At 41.8% G+C, this 22,769-nt stretch overlaps 1 protein-coding gene across 3 annotated transcripts in view; it reads right to left on the bottom strand.

Moving 5' to 3' along the window:
• Positions 1–20,938, bottom strand: part of Klhl24 (kelch like family member 24) — a 36,377-nt gene extending 15,439 nt beyond the window's left edge. For 2 of the 3 annotated variants that reach the window (XM_051191131.1, XM_051191132.1), the window contains exons 1-3: positions 20,810–20,938; positions 15,433–15,495; positions 10,869–11,849 (exon numbers count right to left, since the gene is read on the bottom strand). In XM_051191131.1, coding sequence (XP_051047088.1) covers positions 10,869–11,788 — 920 coding nt within the window. In that variant the 5' untranslated portion in view covers positions 11,789–11,849; positions 15,433–15,495; positions 20,810–20,938. Of the gene's footprint in view, positions 1–10,868; positions 11,850–15,432; positions 15,496–20,809 lie in introns of those variants that run through there. The other variant, XM_051191133.1, reaches the window with a different exon arrangement.
• Positions 20,939–22,769: the final 1,831 nt, after the last annotated feature.

Here is a 22,769-nt window from a genome sequence, read left to right as displayed (position 1 = left end):
CAGTTCTTGGGTCTGTAAGATTTGATATCATCAATTTACTGTGTTATCTAAAGACAGGATTAGCCAGCCCTAGAATAAGTAAATGAAGAAATGAGTAAAAGAATAAATCATAATTCATGACTAAATATTTGTAGCATTCATTCAAGTTATTGTCTTAGCAATATTGATAGTTCTTTGGCAAGAAAATTTTTATGTTGGGTGAGTTTCTCAGGTACTAACTCTTCCAACTTCCTGTAGTGAGTGCCCTGTCAGAATACACTGAGCAGGTAGCCTTAACACTAACCTGCTTGCTGACTCCCCTCCTCTCTCTTCTCTTTGTGTGGTGTTGGCTTTGAACACAGGCCCTTGTACATGCTGGGCAAGCATTTGACCACTTACCTAAATGTTCACCCTCACTAGTCCCAGCTCTCAGAGGCAGAGAGAGGCAGGCAGATCTCTTGAGTTTGGTCTATAGATTGAGTTCCAGGACAGCTAGGGCTACACAGAGAAACCCTGTCTTGAGAAACTGAAGGGGGGTGGGAGGAGAAGAAGCTGTTCATTGATACTTAAATGTATATAGGGTCTGGGTGTGGTGTCACATACTTCTAATACCAGCACTGGGGAGGCAGAGGCAGGAGGCACATACTGCTTCAAAAACACAAGCTATAAACTCCCTGGGTCAAAAAGCTTGATAAGTATTTATGTTTATACCCAAAGTGCTGCTCTCAGCCTTGATCAAGGAAGCATTTTTCAGTGGGTGGTGGTTAACACAGGGCTTCACTCCTGGTTAAAATGCTGGGAACAAGTAACTGCTAAGTGCAGTACCCTTAGTGAGACAACTGTTACTCCCTTTCAAGGCTCAGAGCTGGAGGATGGGGAAGGCACACTGTTTTGTGGACATGCCATGGCTGTAATAATAATAAACACATGGCAGCTGTGGTTACCTGTACATGATCGGCCCCTTCAACATTCCATCATGGAAGAGGAGGGGCTCTCCCCTTCCCTGACAGCTATTGGCAGTTAATGATTGTCAGGGGAAGGAAAGTCATTTTCTTCAGTAATATAGCCACTAGAAGTTGCCCAGTGCCAGTAAATACTCCCCCACCCTAACATGAAATTAGAGGGGCTAGATGGGAAGGGGGTCAGCAGAAATGGGAGAGGGTAAGAGCAGGCAATTGGGTAGTGGATCATCATAATACACGATATACATACATGACATTGTCAAATAATAATAAAACACTAAGACAATAGGGCTAGGGAAGTAACTTAGTGGAAGAGGTCACAGTTACATGTGTGAGGACTAGGTTCTGTCTCTAGTTAACCCCCCCCCCCAATAAACAGAAGACAGCAAAATGCTTTATTCAAGAGTGCTATCCCTAGGAGGTAAGAACATGTTTTGTTTCTTTCTTAATTTTTTTCAACTGGTGTAATATACTCCATCCACTCCCTACACTATCCTAGTTTAAGAAAAACAAAAGAAAAATATCACATTCTATAGGGGGCACACATGCCAATAGATGAACATTAAGACAAACAGGACTGTCACACACACAGGCTTTTCTCTTTGGTGAAAGGGATGTACATACCTGTTTTCTACCCAGAAGGTTGGAGTGGATGTTGCTTATAACCTGGTGTCTTACTATTCTGTAGAGCCAGGCTTCACCAGACACTTTCAAGACTCCCACACATGGTTTGTCAGTCACTGGAACCCATTCTTTTTTTTTTTTCTTTTTCCTTTTCTTTGGGGGGGTGGTGGTGGTGGTGGTGTCCCAAAACAGGGATTCTTTGTGTAGTCCCTGGCTGTCCTGGAACTTGCTCTGTAGATCAGGCTGGCCTCAAACTCACAAAGATCTGCCTACCTCTGTCTCCTGAGCATCACCACCTCTACACTAATAGAACCCATTTTTATGAAAGAGGTTCCATGTACTCTGCAGAAGAGTTTATTATGCTTATTACAAACCCTTCCTCCCTAGACTCTTACCCTAAGCATTGGCAGTCAACAGAACCCAGTCTTGTGGAAGTGTCCATAAGTACTTTGCAAAAGACATGCATGTACTTTGCAAAGGAGTGATGTAGTCATGACCTAAGCTTTGCTATGATAACTGTCACATGGGAACTTTCCCCCAAAGTTGTACTGTGCCTAAATATGTCAAAAATAAACTGCTTAGGGTTAGAGTCCCTAAACCAGCCCAGCTAACTATACCCTTCTTGCCCCTTGTGCTTCTTTCTGTGCAAGTAGTAGAGCTCGAAGGAACATCCACATCATCTTGCTATTAATGACTACCAATGGTTGTTTCACCAGTCTAACCTGGGATGACATTTTCAGTTAACACCTTTCTGCTTAGTGATTCTACTCCAATGTGGTCATAATGTTGTCCCATGTCTGGCTGAAGTAGAAGTTCATTCTGAGTAACTGAATATACAAATGCAAATCCTTGAGTTGTTATTTTTATCTAAGTCACTATCACCCTATTTTATCAATAAAGGCTCGGGAGTAGGTGCTGGGGTGAAAACCTGCTAGCTCAGAGAGGCTGAGAAAGCACCCAGCTGCTTCATCCTTGACCAGTGTCCCAGAAAGAGAGCTTTCCCCTACAACATCGCTAACAAAAACCCTCCCAATTGGTTATCACTTACTTTGTGTCTTTCTCTCCCTGTTCTCCTGATTTTCTCCACTCTATGGCCACTTCCTGTCAACTGATTGCTTGCTCTACATCTTGACCTATGGAAGATTTTATTTAATCCTGTTTACAGTATTCAAGCAAAAAGCTCTTGGATTAAAGGTATGTGCTAGGACTGAGTCACACCACATCTAGAAGCAGGTTCCTCCAGTAAACAGTGAAATCTCAGGTTCACAATGTGATCAAATATCCTCCAACAGTTGCATGACCATGTTCACTGGAAGCAATAAAAGCGAACAACACACCCACACAGAGAACAGAGAAGGGATGGGATGAAGGCATTGCTTGGTTTCTGAGACACTTCCTGCCTGCCTGCCTTCTTTCCTTCCTTCCTCCCTGTCTATCTTAATGAACTGTTCTTCTTGTTTTGTTTTGTTTTGCTTTTAGGTTCTACAAGATACAGATTCCTGTATCATGTTAGCACATTTCTCCTTTGTACTTGAGTTGACGAGCTGGTTTCTATAGCTTGCAACCAGAATTCTGATACATTAGAGGTTCAATGGATTGAAGGAAAAGAGTAAAAATGGCTTTTAATTGAGGAAAAGTTCTTAAGTTAAATAAAAAAGTATTTTTATTTAATGTGCATGAGTGCTTTGCCTGCATACATGTCTGTGCATCATGTGCATGCCTGGTGCCACGGAGGCCAGAAGAGTGGGCTGAGTCTATTAAAACTTACAGATAGTGGTGAGTCACCATGTAGATTTTGGGATTTTGGGAACTGAACCTGGGACCCCTGTTAAGCACCTCTTCACTGCTGAGCATCTCTATTTCCATTGGAAAAGATTATTGTTTGTTTACTTTCGATCACTTTTTGAGAAAGGGTCTCACTGTGCAGCTCTGGCTGACCTGCAATGTGCTATACAGACCAGGCTGTCCTACAACTCAGAATATCCACCTCCCTCTGCCTCCCAAGTGTTGGGATTAGAGGCATGCACCACAAGGCCTGGCTAGGTACAGATTCCTAACCTGACAGTTGAAATGATAATCAGAACTGTGAAACATGACTTTCTCCTTATTGCAAAGATACTGGCAATAAACTGGGCATGGAGGCACACACTTGCAATCCCGGCAGTTGGGAGGTAAAGACAGGATCAGAAGTTCAAGGCCCTCTTCATGCACACAGTTTGAGGCTAGCTTGGACCATATGATATCTTGCCCTTGGAAAAACAAACTGGGTTGGCAAAGGAGTACAGAAATGTGGCATTTTTGTGTTTCTGGTGAAAGTATAAATTGGCAGGCAATATTTATTATCTGTAAAAATTAATATTATAACCAGGTATGTGGTGCTCGCCTTTAATCCCAGCACTCAGGAGGCAGAGACAGATAGATCTCTGTAGGTTCAAGGCCAGCCTGGTCTACATAGTGAGTTCCAGGACAGCTATTACACACAGAAAGCCTGTCTTGAAAAACAAAACAAAAAAATCAAACAAACAAATTAATATTGTACAGATGATATGAATAAGCAGTTCGACTTTCAGTAGCTTTAGCTATCAATTAATATTTATGTAGGTGAAAGGACATATGTATTCAAACAGCTGCAAATAAGCATTATTTGCTTATTTGGTGTGCAATAGCACACCAAACACAAAGCCACCCTATAAAACCCGACAGTCTAAACAACCATCACTAAAGGGTAGGTTAGGACTAGTGAGATGGCATAGGGGAAAGGGTGCTCGGCTGCCAAGTGCCTGGTAGGTTGACTCTGAGTCCCTAGAACTGAGTCCTGACTGTCCTCTGATTTCCAGTGTACCTACCCATGGAGCATGAAAACATACAAATATACGAAGCATGAAAAAAAAATAAAACTCTAAACAAACATCCACAAACACCTATTCATACTAGCCAAAAGGTAGAAACAATCAAAATGCCCATTAACCAACAAATGGTAAATACAATGGAAAAAAAAAAATTGTGAGCAAAGAGTCTGGCACTTACCTTCAGCACCAAGTAGGCAGAGATAGGCAGATCTCTGGAGGCCAGCCAGGTTTACAAGCAAATTCCAGTGCAGCCAGGGCTACACATGAGATTCTTTCTTAACAAAATAAACAACAGCAAAACCAAATTATGCCCTATCCGTAAGTAGAAGACTAATCAAATGCTGCTTAGAAGAACAAAGTATAGAGTGGCTGAAGAGACAGGTCAGTGCCTCCAAGCATATACTGGTCTTTCGGAGGACAGCAGCTCAGTTCCCAGAACCTCTGCTGGGTTACTCAAGTGCCTGTTAACTCCAGCTCTAGGAATTCAACATCCTCTTCGGGCCAATGTGGACACTACACTCACATGTGTCCATGCACAGACAGATAAGACAGACACCATTTTGAAGAATTAAAAGTAAACTCTTTGAGAACAACTTCAGAAGCTTCTCTAATAACATACTTGCCAGCATGAGTGAGGCCCTAAGTTACACCTCCAGTATTTCCAGTAAAAAAAAAAGGAAACCAAGCCAAGTCCTAGGTAAGAAACTTTAGTAGTGTACATCTGTACAGAAAAGAGGGAGATGCTTATCTACACACACACACACACACACACACACACACACACACACACACACACACGCACACTTCTATACAAAGCATATTCCTAAAGAAGTTAAAACTGGTAACAGATATCCTCTGAAGAGGAACACCAAGGACTGCCTAAGTGTCAGGTGAAGGGAAACTCACAATGAACATTTGAACATTTTATGTAAAGTGTCTTGTTCAGCTAAACATGTCATAATGGTGGAGCATTTGTCCAGCCACGAGGGAGGATAAGATGGACGACCTGGAACAGGCATGCAGAGCCCAGAGGTTAGAGCTGGTTCTGCTGCCTTTCTTGTGTTGTGTGGTCACAGCAAGTCCATGCCACAGCTGTACTGCCTGTGAAATGAATGGACTCACTAAATAATCATCTCTCACACACTCTCTCTCTCTCTTACCCATACACATTCTCTCTCTCTCTCTCTCTCTGTCTCTCTCACACACACACACACACACACACACACACACACACACACACACACTCACACAAACTCTGTGAGGGTCTCATGTAGCCCATTTTAGCCTTGAACTTGCTATATAGCTGAAGAAGAACTTGAACTCTTCATCTTCCTCTCAAGTACTGAGAAAATAGGTGTGCACTGTTAGATTGCCCAAGCTCCATAGCACACAAGAGACGGGGGGGGGGGGAGGAAATACGAGAGGGAGGAGATACGATAGAGAGGAAAAGGAGAGAGGGAAGTAGAGGAGACTATAGAATGCCCAATAATAAAATCCTGTTTCTTAAGGAAAAAAAAATATATTCATGACTTCCTTATTCCTGGGAACTTAAGCTTTGTCCTTATTATAGTACTTAGGTTCCCATATTCATCATAAAGTAACTGTAAGAGGGCACACACCTTTAATCCCAATAATTGGGAAGTGAGACAGGCAGGTAGATCTTTGAGAGTTCAAGGATAGCCTGTGCTACACAATGAGACCCTGTCTCATTAACAAAAGCGGTAGGTAGAGAATATTAAGATAAGTAACTGATTTTCTTTACAAAAAAACAGGAACTGGGGAAAGGTTCCTTTGATTAAGATCATTAGCTGTTCTTCCAGGGGACCCGAGTTTGGTTCTAGCACCCATACATCAGCTCACAACCATCTGTGACTTCAGTTCTAGGGGATCAAGTGCCCTCTTCAGACCTCTGCAGGTACCAGGCATACACATGTACACTTACATACATGCAGGCAAAACACTCATATACATAAAATAAAAAGTTAAAAATTAGGGGCTAGAGAGACAGCTCACCAACTAAGAGCACTTGCTGCTCATCCAGAGGACCTGGGTTGGATTCCTAGCACCCACATGGACCTCACAACTGTCTGTAACTCCAGGAGGGGGGATCTGATGCCCTCATCTGTCCTTTGAGGGAACTGCACCCAGACATGCATGCAGGCAAATCATCCATATACAAAGAATAAATCAGCATACAAAGCAAAAGGTTTGTTTTGTTTGGTCCTCACACCTCTCCTCCCCCAGAAGTCCCCTTCGACACTCATGTCCTCTACTACTCTTTCCAACCCCCTCCCTTACTTAAAACCTCCTGTTCTCCCCCACAGTTCCACCTTTAGTTTCATGACCCATACTTGTACTTACTCCCACAAAAATGAGCACACATAAATGTTAGAAGTCAGGATCCAAGTATATAATTAACTGCTGAGTTTAACCTCAAAATAATTAACTTTCGAAGTCTTAGCTATTCCTACTGCTCACCCCTGCCCTGAAATATAAGCAATTTGCCATATATGGCTATCACATCAGCAACACTTGTCCAATTCAACGTCATCCATGCTACTACTCGGAAACCTCATTTTGTAGCAGCCTAGTGCTACCAAAACAGAGAATCAGCACCCACCAGGGGAAATTCCAGATAATCACTATGGTAGGCATAGTGGAACTGGAGCTCCATGAAAACCTCACACCCACACTCCCTGACAGTCAATAGTTTGAGAGAGAGAGAGAGAGAGAGAGAGAGAGAGAGAGAGAGAGAGAGAGAGAGAGAGAGTGTGTGTGTGTGTGTGTGTGTGTGTGTGTGTGTGATGGGCCAGGCTGGTCTACAGAGAGAGTTTCAGGAAAGTGGGTGAAGCACTTGCCATATACAGCCTGACAACCTGAGTTTGAACCTTGGAACTCCCATAAATGTGGAAGGAGAGAATTAACTCACACACTTGTTCTCTGACCTCCACAAGCGTGCCAATGTTCCCCCACATAACACACGAAACACACACACACACACACACTTTAAAAAGAAATCGAAATGAAGTGCAATGGAGATCCCAGTTAGACTGCAAAGAAAAAAAAAAGCAACAACAAAACCCCAAGGATATGATATGGCAGAACCACCAAATTTATGGACTGAGACAAAGGCGAGAGCTCTCCAGGTGAAAGGCTTTGAAGCAGCACTTAGCATACAAGGATGGCACAGATTTACTAGATGAGTCCTGAATTGTTCAAGTTGATGACTAGATGATTCTTCACAGAATTCCAAAGGTATCCTCATGCAGGGTATAGTGTGCGCAGTACAGGACAGCAGAAATGGGAGAAGCAGGGGTTCAAGGCCAGCTCTGGCTTTATTTATAGCAAGTTCAAAACCATAGAGGCGACAGGAGACTATGTCTCAGAAAACAACAACAACAACAACAAAAGCTAGAGGAAAAAAGTATTTCAAGGCTGTCAAAAGCTTGATGACCCGAGTTTGACCCCTGGGACCTGCATAGCAGAAGGAGAGAAGTTACTCCACAGGTTATTGTCTGTGTGCCATGGTTTGCACACAAAAGAAAAAAAAAAAACCAAACCAACAACCAAAAATATTTTTTAAAAAATTATTTCAACCCCAAACTTGTATGGTGCCCCTGCCCTTTTCCCTTTTGTCTCAGACAGGTCTTGCTATGTACTACTAGCTGGCCTGATACTCATTTATATAGTTCCGGCTGGTCTCAAAATTAGAGCAATCCTCCTGTCTCAGCCACCTGAGAATAGGGTTACACTTACACATATGCATCCTTATTCAGGTCTTAATGTGTTTTCTGCACTAATGTTAAATTTGCCTCTTGGAGGAGCTGGAGAAGTGGCTCAGAGCTTCAACCCTCATAATACAGCAATATAAAACAACAAACAAAAAACCCAAAACCCCCCAAAACAAACCCTTTTATCTTGGAAACAAGCTTCCTATCTGCATTGAGTACTTAGGGAAAAGAGGAAACTAGGAATGCTATGGGCACTGAATGGAAGCAATAGAAAGAGCTGGTGTAGTGGCCCAGGTCTAAATCTCAGTCCTGAGTAATTGAAAGCGAGGTCATCTTCAGCCATGTTAGAGGGTTGGAGGGCAGCCTGGGATATATGAGACCATGTCTCAAAAACAAACAAGAGTATTCAATAAAGTCTTATAAAGTACAGTATCATTTTTTATGAAATATCCTTAAAATATTCAAATTCAAATGTTACTAAGGAGGCAGAATGTGTACCAGTAGAAGTCACTGACTAAACTGTGATCTTAAACAAGTTACTTCTCTGAATCTGAGTTTGGGGTCTCTAAAATGTGTCTAATAATACTAACTCATTGCTATTCTGAAACTTAAATGAATCAATGTGGGTTATGGTACACATAGCAGTTCCTAGTACTAAGAGTTTCCTATTATTATGGAATGATAGATGGGAAAACAACATGATAATATGCATGAAACCTTTTTAATAAGCAATGTAATGTACAAACCACACAGGATGAATTCTAGTCTCAAATATTTAACTATCTTTCAAGATGAAGTGTGTACAGCCAGTTTAGCACTTTCTAGAAAATATACATAGCTAAATACATCTAAAGGAGGTCATAAGGAAATAGCTAGAAGAATCTAGAAAGTGGGCTACAGAAATATGTCTTTTAAGTCAGAAACATGAAAAAGCAGTTTTGGAATACAAGAGACTTTTTAGAAATAGCCAGGTATAATGGGCGATTCTGAATCCAGATATATTAAAAGGCAATTTAAATATGGATTGGATTTTAGCCAATATGAACTATTACCTTTAACTGTAAAATTATTTTGCTTATGCAATTTTAAAAGATACAATCAATTAATATATATATATGTACATATATATATTAATTATATAAATCATGTACAGCAAAAAAGGAGCTAGGTAAAAATTATTAAAAAATTTAAAAGAAACATGAATGAGTAAGTAAGGAAATATGTGCTAATGATTCAGGGTCAGAGCTGGCAGTATGCAGCTCAGGGTATGAAGTCACCCAGGAAAGTATGTGAGGGAGAGAAAATGATGCAAACTGAACAGGTAACACTACAAAGCAGACACAGGAATTAGGACCATCAACTGGAAAGAACACCTGCTGAACAGGCAGCTCAGGAGGTCTGTCAATGGTATTCCAGAAGCCACTAGAGTTTCAGGCAGATATGGCAGTTAATGCCAGCTCCTAGGTCTGAGGGTGTGGCTCAGTGTAGAGCACTCACCAAGGCATACTACATGGCCAAGAACTCTGTTCCCAGCACCAGAATCAACACAATATTCTGAAGAGACTGAAAGGAGACTAGCAGACAAAACAAGGTCACCCATGACTTGATTAGAGGAGTTTCAGTTGTGACTTAAGACAGAGTCAGAGGAGGGGACTGGAGTTAAGTAGTGGAGAATGGAAAGGATAAAAATCTATACAAAATAATAGGTAATGTTCAGATAGTTTCTGGTAATTAAAGAAACAATACAATACAATAACAGGCAAGACCAGGGGTTGATAGCCAACTTGTAAAGAAAGCATCAAGGATAAAGGAAAGCCTATGCAGGATAAGTACCCGATACCCTATCAACAATAGCCTCATCTTTAGCAGAATTCTACTGGTTTCCAAACAGGTTGATACTGCAACCTGACATAGACTTTTCACTGTAGGAAGTGAGTTGGCTCCCTTAAAAGTCAGATAGAAAATGGCCAGGGAGTGGCTTAGCAGATAAGAACACTTGCTCTGTGGGGCAAGAGTACTTAAAAGCCTATAAAAATAAAGGCACACGCCTTTAGTTAGTCCCAGCCCTTGGGAGGCAGAAACAAGCGGATCTCTGTGAGTCTACAAGAGCTAGTTCCAGGACAGCCACCAAAACCACAGAGAAACCCTGTCTTGAAACCCCTCCCCCACAAAACCATATATAATACTAATGGTCACATTTCACTCCAAACATAAGCTTACTAATTATTCTTTAATGTGTATGTAATTTGCAAAGTCAGACAAAGCTCCTGAGCTGAGCATGGGACATATGCCAGTAATCCTAGCACTTGGAGGCAGAAGGAGGATCAGGAGTTCAATGTCAGTCTACACAGATGGTATAAGTCCAGCCTGGGCTCCATAATGTGAGCTCTCAAAAACAGAAACATCAAAAAATAAAAAAAAGCATTGAAAATTGAGACTGCCATTAAGCACAGATCTGAAAGTAGGTTTTACTTACATACCATACCTGAAGATCACCTGAATACTGGATCCACCGGTCTCTGTGAATTGATTACAGGTGTGTGCCTCCACACCCAGTCATGTAGGTACGTACCCTACAAACTAAACTACAGCTCCAAGCCTCCAAATAGACCTTCAACTGCCTAAGAGTCACATACACTAAACATTTAAATAAGCTCAGAAGTTTAAAATAGATTTTTAAAACCAAAACTTTTGTTAGCTGTATCTGTACAACATCTTCTCACCTGCGCGGTCTAGTCCTGGGGGACATCATTTCATTGCCAAGTATGTGGTACCGTCTTGCTTCGTGCAGCAACTGGTAACACTCAGGGGAATTCTGGATCAACTGGTCCACCTCAACTGTCTGAACAAAGTAGTTGGGATGCAAGAGAGGGAGCCTGACGTGTGTCAGGAGCTCATGCAACAGTGGCCTACGCAGATCAACAGCTCGGTAGACCCAGCGCATGACAGCCTCAAACACCATCTCCTCTTTCCCAATAACAAGTTCATCACTACAGATATAATCAATAAGTTCATCTTTGTCAAGCTCAAGAAATTCTTCATGCTGGGACACATCCTCAAAAGTCTGTAATGCAAAGGTCTTGCATTTTGTGAAGAGTGTTTTGAGTGAGTGGGTGTCAGCAAAGCGCTGGATTCCTAGGCAATTGCAAGGATCAAGCTGCTCCTCTAAGAACTTGGCACATGCATCACGGAGAACACTAATCTGAAAGAGGCTGGAGGTTTCAAACAGGTACTGGACATTCTCTGTTGTGATCTTCACCTTTCCAGTATACACATACTGCAAAAAACATTCCATAGCTTCAGCTAAAATGCCATTGATCTCAACCAGCATTTCTCGGCTCTCCCTGTGGTCGTTACAAAACATGGCTCTGAAGTAGCTGCTACATGCCGAAAGGACAGCTCGATGACAAGGAAACTCCTTTCCTTCCACACAGATGATGACATCCGTGAATAAGCGGCTGTCTCGGAACTCGTTAAATATCTGAAGTATGTTTTCAGCATGGGATGATCCTGAAGAGAAGTCAAAATACTCATGACCTGTCAGAGATTTGGGGTCCATTTCAAAAACTTTACGCTTAGTTGCTGGGGAATCACGCACCCCAAGATCCTCTCTGTTTAGTCTGCGTCCCAATATTAGTACCATTGTTACATCAGTTGACTATATAATTGTTGAGAAATGGCTGCTAGGGATCTTCTTTATGTAGCTAAAGGAAAATAAAAATAATTAGACAATTTTATTTTTATGTAAACATAACAAAGTCACATGATTAATCTAGTCTATAACATAGCTTATTTTAATTAAAAAGTGATTTAAAAAATGTTGCAACTGCAGAATTAGAACATGAGAGTTACTTTGCAATATCCTAGCAGTCCTTAGCTCAAATGGTTATATTTACTCTTTCTGGGGATCAGTTTCCACTGTCTCCTGAAGACAGAGGTAAGAAACCATATGGAACTGAACAATCTTTTAGCTGTTATTTTTGTTTGTTTGAAACAAAGTCTCCCCTATATAGTCCAGAATGATCTGGAACTCCTCTTGCCTCAGCCTCCTGGAAGCTATGATTACAGGCACACACCACCATGCATGGCTTATAGCCAGAATGTTCATATTATCCTTTTTTTTGTTTAAACAATTATTATCTTAATATAGCAGTGTTAGTATTTCTCACTATACTTTAAAAATACATAAACTGTCTAACCAGTCTCATTTTCTATCATGTTCCTAAAGAAATAATCAGGAATTTGTAGAACAATTTATTTACACAGATATTTAGTGCTGTATTAACAGAAAATATGTACAACAAGCTAAGGCCCTATTAACTAAACCCCAGGATGTCTTCAAGATGGAATAGTTTATTGGCGCTATTAAAAAGTACATGACCTTGGGTGGGGGCACAGCTCAGTTGGTAAGATGTTTGCCAAGTATACATGAATTCTTGGGTTTGATCAGGTATCACATAAACCAGGTTCATGGTACACATCTGTAATCTCACCACTTGGAAAGCAGAGGCAGGGAGCTCAAGAGTTTGAGGTCATGCTCGGCTATGTAATGAGTTCTAGGCTAGTCTGGTCTACATAGAGCGCTCCAGCAGGCTAGCCAAGTACACATATAAGTGACACCAATTCAAGAAAACAAAAAGAACTGTCATTAGTTGAGTGACTAAATCCACTGGTTCTCATAGTCATCTCTGAGGAATTAGGACATTCTTTCTCAGTTGTACATGGGAGCTGTTACGATAGCTCAGTGGATAAGGGCCCTTGCCCACATGCCTGACAACTTGAGTTGGATTCCCCAGAACCCATGTAGTAGGAAGGAGAAAACTGACAAGTCATTTTCTTTTTCCTTTATTTTTATGTTAAGACAGGTTTCTCAGTGTAGTCCTGGCCATCCTGGAACTTGCTCTGTAGACCCGCCTGCCTCTGCCTCCCGAGTGCTGGGATTAAAAGTATACACCACCACTGCCTGGCTTCAGCATGCTTTCTTATACCACTCAGGTCCACCTGTCCAGGGGTGGTACTGCCCACATGTGAATGGGCTCACCCTTATCAAACATCAAAAAATTGTCCTATAGACTTGCCTACAAGCAACCCAATGGAGGCATTTTCTCAATTAAGGTTCCTCTTCCCAAATAACTCTAGCTTGTGTCAGGTTGTAAACAAAACAAAAACAGAAGCAATAAATAAACATCTCCTATTTTCTAACCTTAGGTGCACTACTATTGCAATCTGCTTTTTTACAGACTATCTGGTTAATAATTCCAATCTTTACAAGAATTCAACATAGCACAATTATCAAATGAAAACACATGACAATATATGATAGCATAGACAAGATGCCAAATTATAGACCTCCTCTAGTTTATATTGGATTCTGAAATAAGGAAAGGGCATTTAATATTCTTTGATTTCCTCCAAGAACGTGGACAGTAGGGAGGATCAGAAATAACCAAGCATGGTGGTACAGAGAGAGAGAGACAGAGAGAGAAAGAGAGAGAGACTGAGACTGTTAGGAGTGAGTTCTAGGCCAGCCTGGAATACCTGAGACCCTGTCTCAAACACACATACAAACAGATAGAAATGGCTATGACATGGGAAGGAATTCATATTTGAATCTTTACTATTCTACTACATGACTGAATTAGATAAAAGCCACTTTCCCATATCAAGAATTTAGGAACTCAAGAATTTATTCTTTGTATCAGTTCACCTAGTCTATCATCCTCCTCCTCCACTACCACTATATTTCAGGCTCAAAAAATTCATATAATCCACTGAGACTTTGATCAGTTTATATAATTACTGGTGCGGACAATAAAAACCTGTTTAAGCTTAGCATGGCAAAGTATGCTTACAATTTCAGCACTCAAGAGACTGAGACAGGACGAGGGCTGCAGGTCTGAGACCAGGCTGACTGACACAGAGATATACTGTCTAAAAACTCAAAATGAGTCAACCAAACCAATTAGCCAGCCAACAAGAGCAAAACTACCCTCTCTCTAAGCCACAAAGACAAAAATCACCCTCTCTCTTAGCTAGCAGTTCTCAATCTGTGGGTCATGACCCCTGTGGGGTCACACATCAGATATTTACATTATGATTCATAACAGTAGCAAAATTACACTTATGAAGGAGCAATGGAATAATTTTATGGTTGGAGTCACCACAACATAAGGAACAGTATTAAAGTGTTGTAGCATTGGAAAGTTGAGAGCTGCGACTCTCAACTCCTCATCGACCAGAGTTCACTGACCCCACACACACTGGCCATTCCTTGACACCTAGAGGAAAACAAGGAATAGTTTTCTGTAGCTAGTGCAATGTATGGAGTATTAGGTAAAGTTGGGGACACAGAGGTTGATTAAAACTTGCTATCTTTGGACTTTCTAAGAAAACTCTATTTATTAACCAGCCTTCCACAACAGAACCAAATACAAACTCTTACTATTTACCACAGAGTAAATGATTTGCACAGAGTCATCTTGGTTTTGTTGTTTTTTTTTTTTTTTGGTTTTTCAAGACAGGGTTTCTTTGTGACTTTGGAGGCTGTCCTGGAACTAACTCTTATATACCAGGCTGGTCTCGAACTCACAGAGATCTGCCTGCCTCTGCTCCCTAAATGCTGGAACTAAAGGCGTGTGCTACCAATGCCTGGCTTTACAGAGTCATCTTAAAATAAAATATTCTTTCATAGTTTAACTTTCAGTCTTCCATATATAATCAACCAGCCTTTGATTTCACATTTTTTACAAATGAAGTATTTACTTGTTTATTTTTATTTATTTAGTTTTGGTTTTTCAAGACAGAGTTTCTCTGTGTAATGGTCCTGGCTGTCCTAGAACTCATGGAGGTCCGCCTGTCTTTGTGTTCCAAGTGCTGGGATTAAAGGCGTTTGCCATCACTACTGGCTTACTTATTTACTTTTTACAAATAAATTAGCAATAGTTAAAAATGTACCAGGCCCTAAATGTTGGGATTGCAAGTGTGCCTCACCACACTCAGCCCAATTCTGTCCTAAGACAGAACTGATCTGGCCTGGTGGAGGTGGCAAACGTTTTCAATCCCAGCACTTGGGAGGCAGAGGAAGGGAGATATCTGTGAGTTTGAGGCCAGCCTGGTCTACAAAGTAAAGTCTTGTCTCGAAAAACCAAAAGAAGAAAATGAAAAAAAAAAAAAAGAACTGGTCATTGTTATTCACTATTATTCTGAATGGTACCAAATGATCCCAAGTTAAAGAAATAAAATGGTTTAAATTATCTAATGACAATATGTAATAGCTAATAAACATACCTTCTCAGCATTTGCTTGACTAAAGCCCCAGGCAAAGTATTCGTGTTATTTAAATTTCCACACCTAAAACAGAGCAGTGACATAAATCAGACACTGTCAGTTCAAGTACATTAGTAATATGCTGAAAACAGTCCTTAGTAAGTTCCAGTTCCTAACTGAAAGTTCATTTTCATATACATCATCAATAGTAACACTTTCTTAAAGCAAATTAATAATTTCATATTCAATTATATTCAAATTTCCTACTCATGTAATAGTAAGCTATATTTGATAATGAGATGAAGAAATGTATACCCTGTGATAATTCCAGTTTGAATATTTAATGAATTTTACATTTCATTCATATTTGATGGAATTTAAGTCACTTTAAGAGTTGAGGTGTCAACATGACCAAAGTACACAGTTTATTCACCATGTACTACATATAACCATGGAATCAATTTGTGAAAACTCTTAAGTTATGACATGGGAATAAAGGAAAAAGAAAACCCACCTATTTTTAAGCTTTTGTCATATACATTTTTATATAGAATCTTCAAGCTATTTCTTCTGCTTTATTGAACCTTACAGAGTTAATGTCTACACAACAATTAATTCAACACAACCTCCCTTCAGCGTGGTGTGCATGTGTGTGTGTGTGTGTGCGCGCGTGTGTGTACACACGCACACATGCAGGAGATGGAAGGCAGCTGTGCTCACCACTATACCACCAACACCCTATCCGTGCAGGAGATGGATTTAGAGTTGTGAAGTCATCCATAATGTGAACTTGTAAATTCTTAAGTTTTGGCAGACTTGATATAAAAACCAAATATAAATAACCAACTTAAAAAATATGCAATCACATCTTTATACCCAGACTACCGTATGATGGTTAGGACATGAATACTATCTTGTGTGTTTCCCTACTTTCATTAGGAAGTCTAATTTGTGGGTGCACTTAAATATTGCCTCTTGCCAGGCATTGATGGCATACACCTTTAATCCCATAACTCGGGAGGAAGAGGCAGACCAGACAGTTCTTTGTGAGTTCAAGGCCAGCCTGGTCTACAGAGTGAGTCCCAGGACAGGCTCCAAAGCAATACAGAGGAACCCTGTCTCAAAAACAAAACAAAACAAACAAACAAACAAAAAACAACGAAGAAAAAGAATATTGCATCTTGGTCAAGTTAGGGGATGGTTAGTCCTACTAAGCAGTATTCTTTACTAGTACTTAGTAAGGCCCAAACCAAGGAAAGAGAGTCCTATTCGTGTCTGACACCAGGGTAGCAAATGATAGATTCAAATTCAATTTTAAGATACTATAGGACTGGCTAACATTAGAATCAAATAAAAACTCCAACACTAATTTGAGTCCAAATTCTTTGCAGTTTTCTAGTAGAACTCAAGTACAAATTGGAATAGAGCCTCTCATGATTTGTTTAGTGTAGAATTATACCATCTCAAGTAGAAAACAACACATCCAGCATTTTCTGCAGGACTTTTAGGTAATACGAGAGCTTTTTTCTTTTTTTAAAATTGATATTTTGTTGTTTGAGACAGGGTTTCTTTTATTATTATTTCTTATTTTACATATTGATCCCAGTTCCCTCTCCCTCCCATCTTCCCATGCCCCCCCATCCCCTCCCCAGGGAGGGTGAGGCCGTCCAGGAGGGACCATCAATATCTGTCAAGTCATTTGGGGTAGGGCCTAGGTCCTACCTCTGAGACAGGGTTACTTCATGTAGCCCTGGCTGGCCTGTAACTCACTATGTAGACCAGGCTGGCCTAAAATTTACAGAGATCTGTCTGTCTCTGGGATCACAGGTACCATTATGCCCAGTTAGGTAACCCTGAACATCCAAACAAGCAAAGGGCAAGGGGCAGGGTGGTCAAGGTATGAAGTCTGGAGGAGCTGTATAAGGGGTGATTACTGTGTGGCAACACAGCAAGCTTCCCTTAAGAATCCTCTACAAAGAGGTTACAGACAGTTGGTACAGACCTACTAAGGCCTCCCAAAGACCGGAGAACAAGCAGCTATTGGTGCTCTACTAGTATAGTCCCTACAGCTTGCCAACCATCCATGCAATCACATTCCACATCACATTTTCTCAAACCAACCATGGATAAAAGCAGAAACAAGGAAGGGCAGCTGAGAGCTACCTTTAAAGACTTAATGGCAATGCAAAAGGATGTTAGCAAATGCTCCCAACAGCCTAAATCCTTTACACAGTACTAGGCTAAACCAAGCAGGCTTTTACACATCTATATCAATTTCACACTTATGTGAGAATGTTAAGTTTTACAACTATATATAAATTTCAGGTGTTTTCACTGTCTAAAAAGCTGTGCCTAACTTAGGCTCCTCACTGGACCTGACATGGAAACAATATCATTTTGTTAGTCATCCCTTCAATACTGTTTGCATCTTTATTTAAAAATGAAAGCCCTGGCAAAGTTAGGAGAGTTAACACTTGTAATCCCAGAACTCCAGAAGCTGAGGTAGGAGGATCACTGTGAATCAGAGGCTATTATGAGCTACACAGCAAGTACCAGGCTAGCTATAGCTACAAAACAAGATCCTGTCATGAATGGGCGGGAGAAACAGAACTTTGATAATTTTCTTACTATCAAAATCAGTTTTGGCTTATTACAACTAAAGTAGCTATGGTGTTGCCTTGAATCCTAAATGATCTTTTAATATACAATAACACTTGGAAGTCAATGATTTTTATTTAACTTAGTACTACACACATTATTCAGAAATAATTTTAGGAATTCCAACAAAAATCTAATGACTTTGTTTGGAGATGGGGGTCTCCTTGTGTATTCCAGGTTTGGCACAAACTCTAGGTCCCCCTGCTGGACTCACATGCATGACCTCCAAGATGACTAGCCAACTAGAGAGAAGTCAGTGGCTAGCATGTTAGAAGTCTAATCCTCAGTCTCAACGGGGAGTGGGGAGGGTGTGATGGAAAAGTTACAACTCCACATTTATTAGATTTTCTGTTGTTGCCCCTACCCATGATGTCTATGTTGTCCAGGCTGGTCCTCTTGCTTCAGCCTCCCAAATAACTGGAACTACCCACAGGGAACTAACTCACTTTATTGAGCTATCAGGGGTTTTACAGCATGAAGAACAGAGACGTTAAAACATGCAACTGCCCAGTGTCATTGCTGCAGTCACAACAGAAATGAAATGTTTTTGTATGAATGATTTTGAGAACATTTTATTGACATTTTTTATTATAGAGTCCATACTTATATACTTGATGAAAAGAGTTGTCTTAAATTGTCAAGGTAAGAGCAAAGTGGATACAAGGATAAACGCTGCAATGTATTTGCTAAGTGTTTATCTTCAAAAGGCTTGACCTTTGAATCTTAATGAAATGGCAGGAAAACAAGGAAGTTAAAAAGCACACTGAAAAAGCATTAAGGTTTTAGTAACTTGGATAAAAGCCAGTAAAGTCTAAGATAGAACTGATAACTCTTATAATATTATTTTCTTCTTCCTGTCTAGAGACAAGTCACAGGCTTAGTTTGAAGAAATGTAACTTAGCAAATGGTAGTTAGTTTTTAATATAGTGGATAGCATTCATATATATTAAGATCTATTAAATACCCTTAGTACACTAGTGCTTATCTGTTTTCATCAGACAGCTGCTTATTTCTGATACAGCCATCATTACTTGAATTTTTAATATTAAGCAGAGCTGGAGCGATGATTCAGCAGTTAAGAGCACCTGTTGCTCTTGCAGAGAACCCAGGTTTGGTGCTCTGCACCCAAAAGGCAGATCACAACCTGAGCCATCTGCAATTCCAGTTCCAGGAGATTTGATGCCCTCTTTGGGCCACCTTTGGCACTGAACATGGAATAAATACATCTTTAAAGAAATCTATTAAGAGGTGCTGGAGAGATGACTCGGTGGTTAAGAGCACTAGCTGCTCTTCCAAAGGACCTGGGTTGAATTCCCAGAGCCCACATGGCAGCTCACAACTGTCTAGAATTCCAGTTCCAAGGAATCTGGCACCCTCATAGAGATATACATGCAGGCAAACACAAAGGCACTTAAAAATAAATTATTTTATAAAAGCTATTAAGAATGTAAGCCAGTAAGACCTGCTTGCTTCATTCACTGAAGCTCATTTTTCTTCTGCTATAAAAATGACAAAAACGTAAGAGCCCCATAAACTTAAGAGCTTGGGAAAACGGCCTTTAACATCCTCTGGCTGAAAATGACCGACCTGTCAGTCATCTTAATTTTGTTTTCCAAAATATACCTTCAATTCCATTCTCAGAAACTTCTAAATTATCTGGAAGATTAATACACGAAAGCGTGTGTACTGGAAAACAGGGCTAAGAAAGTACACTCAAAAACAACAACAAAAACTTTAACTTCTAAGCAAATAACCTCACATTATCTTTTTTTTTTAAGTCATCTTTTAAATCTTAAGTGACAAGGGTTAGAGTTTTAAAACCCAATAAAGAAAAAAAAAAAATCAACCCCTTATCAACCAACTACTTGCTGGACTTGCTGGGTGTCAGCTGCAAAAACTAGCGTGCCATTTAGAACAAAACTAAAAGAATCCGCTAGAGCTGACACTGAGGCTTTCCCAAATGTGGCCTTTACAATCTAAGCCTGCGCAGAGCAGGCAAAGGCAAGCTGGCAATAACGCACTTCTCTGCTTTGTCCTGTCACTTTGTGCCCAAAGCCCTTGGGCTCCGGGTAGGCCTTGCCCTCCGCGGGGCACGCCCCCCCCCCACTGTTGTCCCCCTCCCGCGGCGCCCGCGTCCTCCAGGTCACCTTCAAGCGAGGGCGGGACTGCGCGGCACGGGCCACCCAGCCACCAGCCCCCGCCAATAAAAACTCGGAACTTGCTGGCCAGGTCCTGCCTGCAGCGCCCAATCCCGGCCTCCCGAACGGTCTTCGCCTCGGGTGTCCGGGACTTGGGGGCGGGAACATTGGCAACTAAATTAAGAAGCAGAACCCGGCGGAGAAGGAAGCGGGTGGCTGGGCGGGGGCTCCCCGGGGACGGCCAGCGGCCTCGCTCCGGGTAAACAAAGGCTCTGAGGGAGGGGGCGGGTAACGGTCAGGTGACCACGCCTAGCAGGTTTCGCAACCGCACGGCAGACGGCTGTGGCCCCAGCACCGCGATCCTGTCTGTGCTCGGCGACAGCCCCCACGGTCGCCCTCACCCACGGAAACGCTACATCCGAGCCCGTAGCACTCCGGACGCTTCCGCCCGAAGCGCATCGCCGCCGCGGGGCTCGTCCCCGCCCGGTCCCCACGGCCGAGGCCGCGCCGGGCTTCTGGCTGCCGGGGGCCTCGCCTCCCTCCCGCAGGTGCCGGTGGTCAGCGCCGCGGCCGCGGGCTGCCCGGAGCAGCCACCCAGGTACCTCTCGGCGCAGGCTGGAAGTAGCACGAGCGGCGACCCCACAGTCTCTGCTGCGCCGGTGTCTCCCGGAGCCACCAGTCTCTGCCACTGCTCACAACAAAGGAAACATGTGACCGTTGGGCCAAAACACTCAGCGTCACCCACCGTTGGCCAATTGGGGGAGAAGGCAGCCCTTCCCGGAGCACCCTGGGAGTTGTAGTTCTTTCTCCCGGTGGGCTCCTAGACAACCTGGGTTCCGCTAGAGGGCGAACCCCATCCCAAGCTGTTAATTCGAACCATTTATTTAAGGTAGAATCAGTGTAAAGGAATGCATCTTGAGCAAGGCCCGAGTGGTATGTTGATTGTCTTCAAAGAGCCCTCTATATCCCAAAGCCAAAGTACAAGACCAGGAATTAGCCGACCTCAAAGCTTGGACTAAGGCTTGTTTGTTTTATTTAACAATTTCTAACACACTTGAGAAATGTGAGGGCCCCAGAGGTGGAATGTACAGCCAACAGTGCAGAGGAAGCTGTAAATCTGTTAGGTGGCTTCGCTGCCTTTTTGTTTTAATCAGAGGCATGAGTTGAGCAGAAGTTGTATGTAACAAACCTTGATTTTCTAAGGTATATGGGACTTCTTTCAAGACATTGTTTTGTTTCTATATTGAAACCATTTAGTTGTTTTTGGTTTCTGATATCAAAGTTGTTAGGCTCTTCTCTCTTCTGCACTTCATTAATACAGCCATTCTTTTGTTAAAAGGGAGATGTGTTGCCATAAGGTGGAGATAACAAGGAAAGTTGATGTCCTGGGCATTTAATAGGCTTTTATTTCTCTTTTTCATCTATCAACCTTTCAAAAACGCCGATTTATTGAGTACTTCCTGTGGGAGGGAAAACATCTCTTGATTTCTCTCTATGGCCTATGACCAGGCCTGCAATAAATAAAACTGCTTGCCACTCTGGCTTGACCAGTTGTCGCTATCAGTTTTGAGAATTCTTACCTTTAGTTGCTCTTGTCGAGACAAGGAGATTCTTTTCCTTTCCTCTCCTCTCTCCCTTCCTCTCGCCTTACCCTTCCCTCTCCCCTCCCTCACCCCTCCCTCTCTTCCCCCTCCCCCTTCTCCTTTCCTCCCCCTTCCCTCCCCTCTCCCATTGTGTCTTAGAGAGGCTGGGGAGGGGCATGGAGAAGTTGGAAGTTCAGTCATAGGAAGTTCACTCACTCATGGAGAGAAAGCTGACTGCCTCAACTTCCCTAGTTGATCTCTTCTGGATGTTGTCAGTGCCCAATTTGATGATGTTATTTCTGTCTGCTGCTATTCATTCTTATTTTTAAAAAGGATCTGTTAATTTATATTTTATGCATATGGATATGGGAAGAGGGCATCCGATCCCATGAGACTACAGTTATAGACAGTTGTGAGCTGCATTTAATTGAGGACTTGCTTACAGTTTCAGAAGGCTGATTCATGATCATCATGTCAGGGAACATGCTGGCAGGCCAGGAAGCATGGTGCTGGAGCTAAAAGCTCACTTCTGATCAGAGAGAGAGAGACTGAATGGCCCTAGTTTGGGCTTTTGAAACCTTAAAGCCTATTCACCTCCTCCAACAAGGCCACACCCCTAATCCTTCCCAAACAGTTCCACTAGAGACCAAGCATTCAAACATTAATCTATGGGGCCATTTTCATTCAAACACCATAGTCTGTATATAGATCATGTCCAAGGCCCCAGTTTCTTGCTCCAGTGACATACAAAGGTAAGTGTCGATCTCAGCTTGATCTACCACTCCTGGCACTGTTCTCCTTGAAGATGCCAACAAGTTCTAGGAGTTTATCTTGTGTACTTTTGATCCTTTGCTTACTTACTGGACAGTCATCCCATGAATCCCGCAGTGCTCATGAGGGAAAAGGACTGAATCTAGCCAAGAATGACCTCTCTTTCTGTCCTTGAAAAAATGTCATTGACTTTAAGAAATTTTGTTCA

This window comes from Phodopus roborovskii, unplaced genomic scaffold (genome assembly GCF_943737965.1).
Source record: "Phodopus roborovskii unplaced genomic scaffold, PHOROB, whole genome shotgun sequence".
In the NCBI taxonomy this organism is placed as follows: Eukaryota; Metazoa; Chordata; class Mammalia; order Rodentia; family Cricetidae; genus Phodopus; species Phodopus roborovskii.
Note: the sequence above shows the minus strand (reverse complement) of the source record. Positions and strands in the feature narration are given on the sequence as shown.